The sequence below is a fragment of the Malaclemys terrapin genome, chromosome 13 (assembly GCF_027887155.1).
Source record: "Malaclemys terrapin pileata isolate rMalTer1 chromosome 13, rMalTer1.hap1, whole genome shotgun sequence".
Classification (NCBI taxonomy): Eukaryota; Metazoa; Chordata; order Testudines; family Emydidae; genus Malaclemys; species Malaclemys terrapin.
This window is the reverse complement of record NC_071517.1, coordinates 15,891,989-15,906,252: the sequence shown is the minus strand read 5'-3', so window position 1 is coordinate 15,906,252 and position 14,264 is coordinate 15,891,989. Positions and strand designations below refer to the sequence as shown.

Sequence of the window (14,264 nt, the reverse complement as noted above, 5' to 3'; positions counted from 1 at the left end):
GTGAAGATACCTGCTCTATTTATTGTCCTGAAGCTTCAAAGACTTTAATATTCAGAAACTGCCAGGAGCCCTAAATGCCTTGAAAAGTACCAAATTACAATCAGTTGCTTCATCTGCAGGGACCTGTCGTCCTCTTACTCTGGTGTGTTTGCTCTCCTTCCAGGAATATGGTATGACACCAGAGAGTGAAAACCTCACCTTGTCCTCCTCGGGAGCAATAGATCAGTCTTCGTGCACAGGAACCCCTCTCTCCTCCACCATCTCCTCCCCAGAAGGTACGGTAGGAGACGAGGGACAAGCAGCATTTCAGTGGTCACTTGGCTTCCTGATGGCTGCGTTATGCAACGCCATAGGAGCACGTGGCACTTTGCATTTGAGGAAGAGAGGACAAAGATCTTGTCCCAAGATGCTTCCAGGGGTCTGATCCTGCTTGCCTTAGTCATGTCTGCACTTGGCTGGAAGTAATGCATGAATTAGGTGAACAGGATTTGAGCTGGCTTGTTAATATCTTAATAGTCAAACGCCGCCATCTGTAGATTTCAGAGATGTTTAGGCCAGAAAGGGGCCATTGTGATCATCTAGTCTGACCTCCTGCATAACATGGCTGGAGATCCTCACCTAGTGATGCCTGCATCCAGCCCCGAAGTTGTAGGCTTGATGCAGGCATTGCATGCAGCAGTAGCTTATTCCCATTGGCGCAGTTAAGAAGCCCCCCAGAAAGACAAGCGGTTTCATTGTCAGGTGTTCAAAAGGCAGTTACCGACTGCAGTCTCCAGGCCACAGGACATGGAGGCAAGGACCCAGCTTGAAGGCGCCAGTACCAGGGTTTGGAGAAGGAGAGCGTGCAAAATCGACACCCATCATTGTAGAATCCATCTTGCAAACGGTTTCCTTTGCAGTCAGACCTGCACAGCCACAGCTGCTCTGCCCTCTCCAATGCTGCCTTGTGTTCTCCACGCTTCCCTTTCTCCCTAGATCCTGGCAGCAGCAGCCTGGCCCAGTCCATCATGTCCATGGCCTCCTCCCAAAGTCAGCACTCCCAGATCAGCACCGACACCATGTCTTCCATGTCTGGCTCTTATGTCGCTCCAGGCACAGAGGAAGAGGGGGACATGCTCCCATCCCCTGCTGCTGCCAGTGGGATTCCTTCAGAAGGAGAGGTAGGTATAGTGGACCTACAAGCATTTCATGCATTGGGGGAGAAGCTGATCGCCATCTGGGGTCAGCACTCTGGGCACTAGAGGGTTAATGGCTTTGGAACGCATGTGCCGTGAATGATGCAGCCGTTTGTCATTTCAATTTGGAGCAGCTAAGTTTGTCATTTTCTAAAACCTTTTGCTTTCAAACAATAAAGGAAAACTTTCAGGCAGAGGAGCCCTGAGACCTTTCTCCTTTCCTTTCCCTTGCTCCTCCCACTTTCCTTTGTAACCGTTAGATCCATTTCAAAAGTGTGTGTGAGAGAAAACACTGTAGAAAAGAACTGGCTTTTGGAACCGGCGTGGTCCAGTGGGGTAGGGCACTCGGCGTGGTCCAGTGGGGTAGGGCACTCAGCGGGGAGTCAGGAGACGGAGCATCTATTCCTAACTCTGCTACAGATTTGCTGTACAGCCTTGGGCAAGTCAGTGCACCTCTGAGGCTCTCCTATATATCTGCTGAGACTGTCAGCTCTTCAGCACTGGGACTGTGTCCGTGTACGTCTGCACAGTGCCTAGCACAATGGGGCCCTGATCTCAGTTAAGGCCTCTAGGTGTTATTGTCATACAAAGCAACAGAGGGTCCTGTGGCACCTTTAAGACTAACAGAAGTATTGGGAGCATAAGCTTTCGTGGATAAGAACCTCACTTCTTCAGATGCAAATAACTCCAGTTTTTTGGTTGCCCAGGGGGGTTATCCTAAACAGCAGCTTGACAAAATTACTGTCAAAACTAGAATTTTGAAGCCCTGTATATTGAACTCAGAAATATTTTTTTGGCTCAAGGGACATGGATTGGAATCTTCCTTGAAAAACATTTTTTTTTTTTAAGCTCAATTGTACAGCACCAAATAGAGAGAGTACGTCAGCTAATGAGCCTTCCTCTGGGTGAGCCTTCGCCTTTCTGAACGACAGCGCTGGGGTCTATTATCCCAGCTACCTAAGGGCAGCCCCTGATGATGGAGAACGTTAGCTGCGTATTGCATTGATTCACGGACACACCGTGCAAGTAGAATTGTCTGATTTCTCTTGTCCTCCTTTTGCAGTCAACCCCTGTGGAATCTCCAGATAGGAATTTTGTCAGTATCTCTGCGGAGGAGCGAGACGCGGAGGTAAAAACCTATGTTCAAAAGGAAGGACCTTGTCACCAGCCTTTCCTAATGATCAGTGAGATACGTAATACACTGGATTCATGTGTGTGATCACACCGGTTGCTAGCAGCTGGTCCCAGTGCAGTGCTTAATTTGTACCAGGGCTGAACCCTGGCACCTCTGGGCTTGCCAGGTCAGCTGTGAAAGTAAAAAATTTGGCACCTCTTTCGTTACAAATTAAGACCTGCCACAGCGTGTATAAGGCCTTGCTACTTACCTGACGGAGCTATTCCTTAGTACAAGCTTTAGAGGCGTGTGCTTTTGTGCTGAAAGTCCTGGGTAGAGCTGTGTGAGTAATGAATTATTTGGTTTGGTTTGCTGGCAACTCAGAATTTGAAAAAAAAAAAAAAAATCATTTCGGGTCAAACCAAAAATGAAATTTTTGGCACCTCAGAGTTTTTAAAAAATCCATTTCTGGTCCAACAAAACGTTCCATTCAGCCTGACGTGAAAGGCTTTCATTTCAGTTTGGAGCATTTTTAGGCTTTAAAATTTAAAAAAAAATAGAATTAAAGGCAATTTTAAAACAAGCACGTCAGACTGAAAAACTGAAAGCAAATGTTTTGATTTTTTTTCAGAATTTCTTCTCTGCTCTTTTTCAATGGAAACAAATTGTCAACATTTGCAGAATGTTTCGGTGCTGCAGAATCTGCCTTTTTCACTGCCAAAAAAAACAAACAAAAAAACCCAAAGTTTCAGTTGAAAAATTGCACCCAGCACTAACCCTGGGTTCCGTCTCGGCTGATGACTCACAGTGGCTCCGTGTAGGTGGCCTGAATATAATGACACTCGGTGTCCTAGCTTGTCTTCCTTGGCTGGAGAAACTAGTGTCAAGCTCTTGGGGGAGGTGTGGGGGGGGAACTGGGATGAGTGAGAACTGCCACCAGGAGAGTTTTGTCGTAGCATCGTGAGGTGAGGAGATGCACCCCCCCCCCCCCCGGCAGGACTGGCAGTAGCTGTGGGAGGGGCAGATTCTCTGGCAGTGATGCAGATTATCCCTGGGACAAGCTCAGAGGATGAATATTCAGTAAGGCGCGCAGGACTTTGCCTGGGTTCTGCGGAGCCTGGGCCACATTCACTCTGGCCCGTGTGGGCGGAGTGCCGTTGAGTCCCTTGGCACAGCGCCAAGCGGGTATCCTGAGCGCCCTCAGGAGAGTCCGAGTGAAAGGTGTGTGAGTCTGGCTACGGGTGCCTGGGGGAGCTAGGGAAATGCAGGGGGATGGAGGGCAGCATGGGTTTGTGGCCAGTGTGCCTATGGAGAGGAGGCTGGCAGTGTTGGAAGGACTCAGCTCTGGGTTCTTGGACAGAGAGTCCTCTGCTGTTCACGTTCACTGCCTGTCTTCTGTGTCGCAGGGGAACGACGTCATGGAGGAAGAGGACGGATCTCCCACCCAGGAAGACGGTAACAGACGTGGATCATTACTCCCCTCTCTGCTAGTTTTTGTTCTGTTTCACCGGCAGGCGGCAGAGTGTATGCTCAGGGCATCGTGCCTAGTCAGAGAAGGGGAGCCAGCCTTCCCAGGAACGCTATCCTGCCCAATTATTGAGTGGGGAATAGGACGGGGGCGTCTTCTCTTCATAACAATGAACTGGGGCTCAGGGCGGAGGGGTAATGGGGAAAATGAGAGGATGGGAGTTTTGGCGGAGGGCGGGTGGGAGAAGGAGACTCTCTGTGGCTTTGCAGTACGTTCAGGCAGGTGATTGAATCCTGTGATGTCAAGACTCAGGCTCTGAGGAGTCTCTATTCCTGTATCAGGTCCCTAAGGGAGGCACGGACGTGGTTCTGTCTGCACAGTAAGTGGTGTGTAGACAGTACAGTTTGCAGTGTCCTGGGATCCTCCTTCTCCCTTTCTCCAGCTGGTTATCTGAGCTGCAGCTCAGGCCTTTAGAGGGCAGCAGAAACTAGAGATGGGCCCGAACCGAAGAGAGGATTGTGAACATCCCAAAGATGAAGGGGTTTCTGCTCTGGGGGGTTGGTTCAGGTCCTCTGGAGCAGAAGCCAAAGTGTTCTCAGCGACGGATTATCTTCTCCACTGAGCAGCTGAGAAATAATCATGTTTAGAATGAGCCATTAACAGAGGAGAGAAAAGCAAGGGCGTAGCAGAGAGAAGAAACCCTGCAGGTCTATCCTCCCACTCTTCCTCTTCCCAATTCTGCCTGTTTGCCAGGCAGCACCAGCTCTAATAAGAACATAAGAATGGCCGTACCGGGTCAGACCAAAGGTCCATCTAGCCCAGTATCCTGTCTACCGACAGTGGCCAATGCCAGGTGCCCCAGAGGGAGCGAACCTAACAGGCAATGATCAAGTGATCTCTCTCCTGCCATCCATCTCCACCCTCTGACAGACAGAGGCTAGGGACACCATTCCTTACCCATACAGGCTAATAGCCATTAATGGACTTAACCACCATGAATTTATCCAGTTCTCTTTTAAACTCTGTTATAGTCCTAGCCTTCACAACCTCCTCAGGTAAGGAGTTCCACAAGTTGACTGTGGACAGTGGCCTATCAGAAAGGAGAAATCTAGTGGATAAGGTGGGGTTTCACAGAGGCTGCCATGTTAATTGTAGCCCAGCTCAGCTAGTGCCCATGAATTCGTGACACAGCGTGAGAAGCAGAAAACAGTGGGGTGTGCTTGGGTGGCTCAGAAGGAAGCTGTACTTTAGGGACGGCTGCAACGGGGCCCTTTTCCTTTCTGCGCCCGGCCCAGCCGCATCTAGAATGCTGCGCAGAATCTGGGCAAAACCTACCCCCCATACAGAGCACCAGCAGGAGGCATAGGGCACCAGCTGGGCCCTCAAAATGAGCAGGACCAGGCGTCTTGTTAACTCTCTGCCCAGGGGTGAATTCAGCTCTGCCGGTGAAAAGCTAACAGGGCGAAACTCACCAGTGACTTAAGCAAATGCAACTTCACTTACTTCGTTGGAATTCCACCCACTTAGGCCAGTGGGGAATTAACCCCAATGTCTCTTGCAACACCTGTATCCTCTTTAAGCAGCCCCTGCTTCAAGGAACATGTTTATAGCTGAAGCATTCGTAGCTGATATGTGCTGGAGGGATCAAAGAAGCCAGGTGTCCCGGATCCACAGAATCAGTGCTACGCCCCCAGCTCTGGAACAGGCTCTGGGAGGAACCCCTTTGATGTGCTAGGCCCTCAAGGGGTCTCACTCTTCCTTAGGGTAGGCCATGCAGCCTCCCCACCCTCTGAAACCGAACCTCGGGGCTTCAGCGCTGCTGCTTCGCACCCTGAGCTGTGCTTAGCGAGTCCAGCGGAGACAGACTCCGGGTAGAGACTTGTCTGGACCAATGCACCTCCCCAGTATTTGGAGTGACACGCGAGCAGCATTTTCAAAATAGCGTAGGATTTGAGAGTCACCTGGACCATAGCAATGGAAGCCCTTAGGTTAGCACAGAGAAATAAAGGCCCATTCTGGTCAACCCAGAGCAATTCCCCTTTCCATGTTTGTGCGTCTCTGGTTAGACATGAAGCCAAAAATAAATCCCCAATCCACCTTGAAAAAGCAGTTCTCTCCCCCCGCCAAGCATGGCATTTTCCCATGCAAAAATAACAGAGCACAGACTCTGTTTTGTTTCTTTACGGTAGAATCTTGCTAATTAGCCCTGATGACTGGGGGACTCGTTCCAAAGTGACTGAAATTTGACAACTAGCAAATCAACAAAAACGTACTTAAAATAATCATCCTCAAGACTGCAGCGGTGTGAAATGTCTTTTGTTCATTCATGTTAACCCTTGCAGGTCACTTTAATACTAATCCGGCTTCATTCTGCATCAGTAGATAAATCAGCCGTGAACATTTTGCAGCTCAGGCACAAATGATCGGATGCCATTCCTGCTAAGGAACTGATCTTGTGCCCAAATCAGTGGAGATATTCCCATTGATTTCCCTGGGCACTGGATCACTCAGTCTTCCAAGGCGGAAGTCTCTGGGCAAAGGGAGGTGGATTTACTAGTGCAAATTGGGAGTTTTTCTTTGGCAGTCAGTTGACTTACCCATGTGTAAAATGGGCATGAGAGAGGAGAAACAGACACAGATCTACCCTTTATCTGGATGATAAGAGCACCATGAGAGAAAGATGGAGTAGAATTTTGCAAAGCCTGACTGTTGTGTATTTTGTAAATTAGGTCTGATCGACAGTTAACTCTGTGCTGAAAGTGGGGAGAGGTTGCCAGCAGTCTGTATTTTGGGGGAGGTGGCCGTGGTTATCTCCGCCGATCAGCACAGTGAGAGTCGACTGTGTTCGTTTTTATTTTCCAGCCCACATCCCCATATTCAGAAATGCATCAGATACAGACCAGAGCATGGACAGGGAGTAATCTTACTAGCTGCTTTCTTTAGCTTTTCCTAGCTACCCTCTTCTCTGCCTTTTCACCTGCATAATTACTGCTCTTACAGATGTTTCTGTTAAGTATCCTCCTGGATTCCGCAGCCCTCCTTGGTGACATCAGTTGTCATGGCACAAGAAAGGAGGCGGCTGGGGAAACGGAGCAGGATGGCTTGAAACAAACGCACGCATACGGATCTGACTCCTTATTGTCCACTCTCTACCCATGTAGTTCTCGTTGTCATTTTTAGAGCGATGCGATTGCATTTGATTTCCGTCTCTCCTTTATTTTACAAGGGGGGGACCCAATTGCCTCTCTAACTGCGTTAACTCCGTTACAGGCCAGAGGACAGGTGCTTTCCTAGGTATGGAGTGTGACAATAACAATGACATTGACATCGCGAGCGTGAAAGCGCTGGACAATAAGCTGTGCTCTGAGGCCTGCTTCCCTGGTGAGTGGCAGTCTGCTGAACATGAACTTTGGTTGGGGGGAGGAGGGGACAGCATTTCCACTCTCCCTATCTCTCACTCCCCACTCCTCTCCCGCTGCAACAGGCATGTGTGTGTGTAGCTAGGCAGCCGGGAGCAGTAGATCATCTGGAAACAGGCTGAAGATGTTCCATTGTAGTGCCCACCTTCTTATGACCATAGTCCTGGATCAGGGCCGCTGGGGCAGGGAAGCACTGCAAGTCTCCTGCTCCCGCTCGAGTTGTCACGGAAGGCTGTGAAATGAATCCTTTGCCTCTATTGACCAGAGTGGCCAGTAGGTCTCGGCCGTCTGTTGCTTACTGGGTGAGCCCTGAAGCCAAACCAGCCCCACCTCCTTTTCAAACCATGCAGCCCTCAGGTGAGAGGGTGGGATAGGGAGCTGGGGCCTGTAGCCCAATACCGTATTTTGTAGCCAGACAGGGCTGCGCCATGGGAGAAAATCAGTGATCTCCCCTTTCCCGACTGCTCCCAAACCTGCTGTTCTGGGCCTCTAAGGAAAAGGGTCCAAAAGGGAACCTAGAAATACACCGTAGGACAGACCTCTTAGGAGGCCGAGTGGCGGGAGGTCCTGTGAGAAGCTTTGCTCTTCTCCCGGTTTTGTCAGCGCTCGCTGAGCGTGAGTGAGGAATGACGCTGGCTTGGTGGGGGTTTCTACCCGCCTAGGCAGCTTTGCTAGTTTATGGAGGAGGGTTGTTGGATGATCATCGTTTGTTTATTTACCAGCCAGTGTCTGCCTTTGGGTCCCACCTTCCCAGTGAAGAGCCCCCATGTTGTAACCTGCAGTTATGCCCCTTAGCCTGCAGTGCAGTGAAAAGCGGCTTTGGTCTGGTCATGCGGACAGGAGCCAGGCTTTATCCACGGTCCTGAATCATGCTGAAGTCCCGCAAGGTGGGAACGTGGTTCATGCCTGTGTACACTACCTGGCCAGACTGGGTCTCAACTGGGACGGGGGCTACTGTGTTGTTACTGGTTCTTCTTCCAACACAGTGGCTTTTCGTCGTGTAGGCCGCATCTTAGTCACAGCAGCGGCGAGTCTGCTGGTTAGATGTCGGAACGTGTGCTGCTTGTAAGCAGAAAATAGATTGTTTTAGTAACACAGGCCTTGATTGGCTGCTGGGGTAAATTGGAGTCGTTCTGTCAGCTTCAACGGAGCCGCACTGATTTGTACCAGCAGCTGATCTGGCTCATAGTCTGTGACATCCAGTAGCCTTCATACTTGGCAAAAGAACAGCACAAAATTCCATCAGGCCCTCTTCCTCCTTCCAAAATAAAGAACCAGCCGTGGCCACTGGTCAGTTGCTTCCAGGCATCCTGTAGACCTGTTCTGATCTAAACACCAGTGCTTCAGAAAGTGCCATCCACCAAGTGGGTGAATAGAGGGGTAGCCAATGAATGGGTGTAAACAGTCTAGTTATTGCTGGTTTTACTGTTCCTCCAGTGGAGCTCCCAAAAGACCCATCTCTCCTCCCCACTTCTTAACTCTTTCTCTCTCTCCATTTCTTCCTGCCACATTTTTTTACTAACTACGGGTCCGTCTCTCCTGTATTTGTCTCTTGAGTTTGTTTTCACTGGACTCCATCTGTGTGAAAGTTCATGTTCACTCTGTCCCAACACAGTTTTCTCAATCCATGCTTCTGTCCTTCCCACACCCAGGGTTGCTCAACGGTCACAAATTTATTGAGAGTCCCTGAACGGGTCTGGATGGGAGTAGGCGTGGGGATAAAGAATCACACTTCAGAGCTGCTGTGGGATCTTTCCTACGGATCAGGGTTGCTTTCTTAAGTGTCACGGGGGCAAGATGGAGTTGTCAGTTCAGTGTCAGGGAAAGGGAAAAGAGTAAGAGTGTTGGATCCCAGCGCTGGTTCAAATTCACCCCTTGACAGCACTAGACTGATTTTTGGCCCCATATCAGTAAATTTGTGGACAAGCTGAATGCAACCCTGCCTATCCCTCCCATACACCCCTTCCCCAGATCTGTAAATCAGGTTACTCCCTGACGGCTGTAGACCTGACATATTTGGAGAAACCTCCAGACGATCTAGTTTTATTAGCTGTTGTGGGTGGGGGAATCTTTCACCCCACCCAAAAAATGCTGGTGCTTCCTCCTTTCCCGTTGCAGCCGTCCTATTTCTGTTACAATTTATTCCACTTGGGTAAATGCAGCCAAGAGGTCGAGATAATATAGGGTCCAGTCATAGAACAGAGCCTGCAGTAAAGGCAGCAAATTCTGCATTCAAATGCCTTTCTCCTGGGCTGGCAGCTGGTTTAAAGCTTCCACATGCAGGGGTGATGGGAATGATTGGGCCAAATCAGACACTCGGCTCCTTCCCTGTATGCTCCGGATCTGGTAAGAAGTGACTCCACATAGTAGCCCAGAGCCAGGAGCATCCTACCTGAATGTCTTGGTAAGGTGGTGTGGTTGTTACCTTTCTAATCCGGGGTTTTGCTAATGAAGCATGTTGTGGCAGATAAGGAAGGCTGAATAAATACTCAGGGCCAAATTCTGCCGTATTCCACTGCTGTGAATCCAGAGCAACCACATTGGGTTCAGTAGTGTTACTGCCATGGTTGGCATCCACGGAACCGAGAGCAGAATCTGGCTCTACAGAGCGGAGCTCCTGCTGGGTTTCATGGTACATGGAGAAGGCCAAATCTAAGGAGCCCTTGTGGAATAAATTGGGCACTGAGTACGCGGCCGCGAGACGTGGTGTCCATCCTCCAGCCTGCATGGCTGTCTGGCGGCTTTGCTGCTTGTGAGTCCCATTGCAGAGCTCTCTCCTGCCTTGAGCGTGGGGCGTGGCACGGGTCTCCTAGCCCTGCTCGGGGCGCTCTGCATCTCTGCTTGAATCCATCTCCTGCTTCAAAGCAGACAGCACTACTCACCTGGGGGAGATGGGGAATGCATACGTGAACCGCAATGGAGCACAACACCTTAAGGTTGCCTGTCCACAGATACGCACGGTCCCAGCCTCCTCACACGGACCTGCCCCGTGTCTGTGGATCAACTAGGGGCAGAGGCTCTGTGCATGTTCTGAGCCTGAGTTTCTTCTTCTCAACTTGTTCTCCAGTCTCTGACCAACATCCCTCCTTTTCCCCTTCCCCAGAGTGACTCCTAACCTACTCTGTAGAGCTCTTCATGAAAGCCAGCTGGCTTAACAGGGGCTGGGTTTTCATTTTACTCCAGGATCCAATCCTTTATTCTCCCCCTACCTCCTTAGTTCTGAGTTTATTCTATGGGTTTCCTTCCTACAGTGTTTCTTTGGTGAAAAGTTGACTCCGATAATAGATGCTGAGGGTAGGTAGCGTCGATAGAAATACAAATCTCTAGAGATAGATAGAGGAGGTGCAGATGGAAAGGAAGTCAGTCCAGAGAGAATTGGGTTTATTTAGTCTGCAGAAAAGAAGAGTGAGGGGGGATTTGATAGCAGCCTTCAACTACCTGAAGCGGGTTCCAAAGAGGATGGAGCTCGGCTGTTCTCCGTGGTAGCAGATGACAGAACACGGAGCAATGGTCTCAAGTTGCAGTAGGGGAGGTCTAGATTGGATATAGGAAAAACTATTTCATTAGGAGGGTGGTGAAGCACTGGAATGGGTTAGCTAGGGAGATGGTGGAATCTCCATCCTTAGAGGTTTTTAAGGCCCAGCTTGACAAAGCCCTGGCTGGGATGATCTAGTTGGGGTTGGTCCTGCTTTGAGCAGGGGGTTGGACTAGATGACCTCCTGAGGTCTCTTCCAACCCTAATCTTCTATGATTCTATGAGAGGAAGTTATGTGATGAATCATGAGGTGAGTGATTCCTGATGGAACAGATGATTCATAGTAGATCTAAGGCCTGATCCAATGACTCCCATTGATTTCAGTGGACATCAGCTCTGGCCTTTATTGAATAGGTTATTGAATCATCAGAGAAAAAGAGCAACTCTTTGCAGTACAGTACAGGCATGCCTAGGCCAGATCCTCCGCTGGTGTACAAGCTCCACTGAAGTCAGTTTCCCACCAGCTGAGGATCTGCCCCACCTATATTCAGGTGTCGATCTTGATGCACAAAAAGAGGTGGAGACAATGAGAAAAATGTCCTGTTTCTTTATCAGTTTCAGTCTCTATTTTATAATACCCCTTCTGCTGTGGGGTTCGCTCTGCCGCACCCATCCCAACCCTGGACTGTCTTCTCTTTGCCTTATGCACCACCAGCAGCAAGAGCTTGGTGTGCATTTAATCTCAATGAATTACCTATTCCAATTTACTTTGCATTGAAACAAAACTGACCTTGAAGACAGCTACGTTTTTTGGAAAGAGATGTGGTTTGCATTCCACACATCTACCTAAAAATTGAGATAATGGATGCAGAAAGCAGCATGCACAGCAAGAAGTAGCCAGCTATTCAGAACAGGGAAAACCTGAGCTTCTCTTCTGCAGATTCAATGCACCCAGCCGCTGTCATAATGTGCACGTCCAACAATTTCAGGAAAATTGCGTGGGCAGCTCTGATTGCGTCCAGGTTACTGGAGGCGATTGAAAGCCGTGACTACGCTACTGTTGAACTGTGTAAGGCTTTGTTTGTCACATTCATGGGGTTTGTGACAAAAACCTTGCCCCTTGTGGTGTTTTCACAAGGCATTGTGGTCTTTCCACCTCCAGGCAGCGCGTGGCTGAGCAACGTTCTGTCAGTTCTCATCAATGTGAATCTGTTAACATCCAGTGTTGTGCAGCATCCAAAAATGACGTGGATTTTTAAATGGTGGAATTTATTTTTTATTGAAAGATAAAGAACTTTGCCCAAAACGGTGTTGACCCAGAGCTCCCCTCCCTGTGTTTTTCTGTAATTTGGGGTGTGGGGGTTGGAGGGAGGCTGCCATGTTAAACCAATGACTTTTTTCAATGATAAATGGCCAGCCTTGGAAATAATACATGAAAGCAGAGACACTTGATCACTCCTTTCACTGCTGTGGATGTCTTTTTAGAGGAGAATTAGGTAGAAGCATCCTTGGAAAGATCACAAGGCAGCATCCCTCAGGGAGACTTGATACAGCACAGGAGGGTCTCGGTTACACTGCCGACCTCACAGCGGGGACGAGGTTTAAATAAACATGACAGGCTATTCTGTATCTTCAGCAGATTTAAAGTCAGGCCGGGGCCCTTGTTGTAATTATGCAAGGTACTAGAAGCATACACATTTTTGCAGCAGGCTTATTTCAAATGGCTAACTTCTATTCTGGATGCTCTTCCAAGAGTTAGTCATTATGGATCTGATCAAAAGACCATTGAAGCAAGAGAAAGACGGAGGAAAGGGTAGGCCATCAACTGAGCAGGGAAGGAGAGCTAATAACCGACGACATCAAAAAGGCTGAGGTGTTTAATGCCTATTTTGCTTCAGTCTTCACTACGAAGGTTAATGGTGACCAGATACCCAGTGTAATTAATATTAACAACAAGGGGGTAGGAATGCAAGCCAAAGCAGGGAGAGAGCAGGCTAAAGAAAATGTAGATAAGTTAGATGTAGTCAAGACAGCAGGGCCTGATGAAATTCATCCTAGGGTTCTTAAGATACTAGCTGGATGTTATCGGCGTCGGCCCACCTACCCGCTAGGGGGCGGTGGAGAGCTACGAGGTCACTGGCCGGTCTGGGTCACGCCTCCGTCAGCGGGGAATTAGCGGCGGGGCGGCCGCCAGCCAGAGTCTGTAGCGCGCCCCTCAGGCAGGGGAGCGCCGGCAAAGGTCAGTAGCGCGCCCCTCAGGCAGGGGAGCGCCGGCTAAGGTCAGTAGCGCGCCCCTCAGGCAGGGGAGCGCCGGCTAAGGTCCCGGCGTGGCTCTGCCGGGTAGGGGAACGCAGGCCCGCCCTACACCACTGCGCTCCAGCCCAGGGCCCTGACAGTGGCAGAACGAGGGTCCCACCACTGGGTCAGCGGGGTCGTCCCGCTACATAGACTCACCACTGTGCAGCTCTGTCCCTGGGCTACTTCCTACCTGATTGCTCGCCCGAATCCCTCTGGTCCCGTGAGTGCGTCGGGGTAGTCTGCTGCTGGCAGCTCCGGCTCCCTCTCAGGCTCCTCCAGCTCCTCTGGGTACTCGGCTGCTGGCAGCTCCCGCTCCCCCTCCGGCTCCTCCAGTTCCTCTGGGTACTCGGCAGCAGGCAGTCCTGGCAGCCCCAGTCCGTCCTCCAGGTGAGGTTTCCATGGGTCCAGGGCCTCCCCTGGTGTGGCAGCAGGCTCTGAAGGGAGCAGCCCACGGTCTGCGTCTGCCTCCCTCCCTGGTGCTGCCCTAAGTGAGCTAAGGGCCCCGCCCTTTATACTTCCTGTTCCACCCCTCCCCTTCCGGGGGGTGGAGCGAGCTTGGGCTGGCCCCGCCCACTCTGGCTGAGGGAAAGGCACTTTACCCTCAGGTTCGGAGGGAAGCCACCCTGGCTCCCTACACTGGAGCAACCTTGGAACCATTCGGTTGAGGTCCCAGCCAGCGCTACGTTTCTGTGGTTCTATGAAGTCGGGGTGGTGTGGGGAGTGTATGTAATCAATACCATATTTCTCTGTGTCAAGTCTCCCTGTGGAATGCTGCCTTCTGATCTTTGAAGGACTCTCCTCGCTAATCCAGTTCTATATAAAGAGCTATCTTAGTGACGCAATGTCTAACGCCTCATGGATTTTCTCATCTTGTTATTTGCCCGTCACCTCTGGGACCTGGAGATTTATTTGTGTAGCTCAACCTCGAAATGAAAATCAGTTAACATTAGAAACATAGAATTCCACAAAACGGCACCAAATCTTTGATGCAAAAATGCCAGAGCATTGTAAAGTGAGTGTAAACAGTGGGATGTAAAGGGGCATTAGTGTAAATCAGAATTGGGCCTCTAATGTCAATTAGCAAAAGATAACTCTGCTGTTGGGGAATGATTTGAAGGTACTGTATTACTGACCAAAGCCAGCAGGCAGTTTAAATGGACACACTTTGCAATATACGGTGTTCACCAGGGATCGGCAACCTTTGGCACGCGGCTTGCCAGGGTAAGCACCCTGGCGGGCCGGGCTGGTTTGTTTACCTGCCACGTCCACAGGTTCGGCTGATTGTGGCTCTCACTGGCCGTGGTTCGCAGCTCTA

The 14,264-nt window shown here is 50.1% G+C and overlaps 1 protein-coding gene across 2 annotated transcripts in view; it reads left to right on the top strand.

Moving 5' to 3' along the window:
* Window positions 1–14,264, top strand: part of RNF157 (ring finger protein 157) — an 85,223-nt gene that overhangs the window by 60,563 nt on the left and 10,396 nt on the right. For both annotated transcript variants that reach the window (XM_054047865.1, XM_054047866.1), the window contains exons 14-18: window positions 164–275; window positions 976–1,160; window positions 2,239–2,304; window positions 3,696–3,744; window positions 7,028–7,138. In XM_054047865.1, coding sequence (XP_053903840.1) covers window positions 164–275; window positions 976–1,160; window positions 2,239–2,304; window positions 3,696–3,744; window positions 7,028–7,138 — 523 coding nt within the window. The remainder of the gene's footprint in view (window positions 1–163; window positions 276–975; window positions 1,161–2,238; window positions 2,305–3,695; window positions 3,745–7,027; window positions 7,139–14,264) is intronic.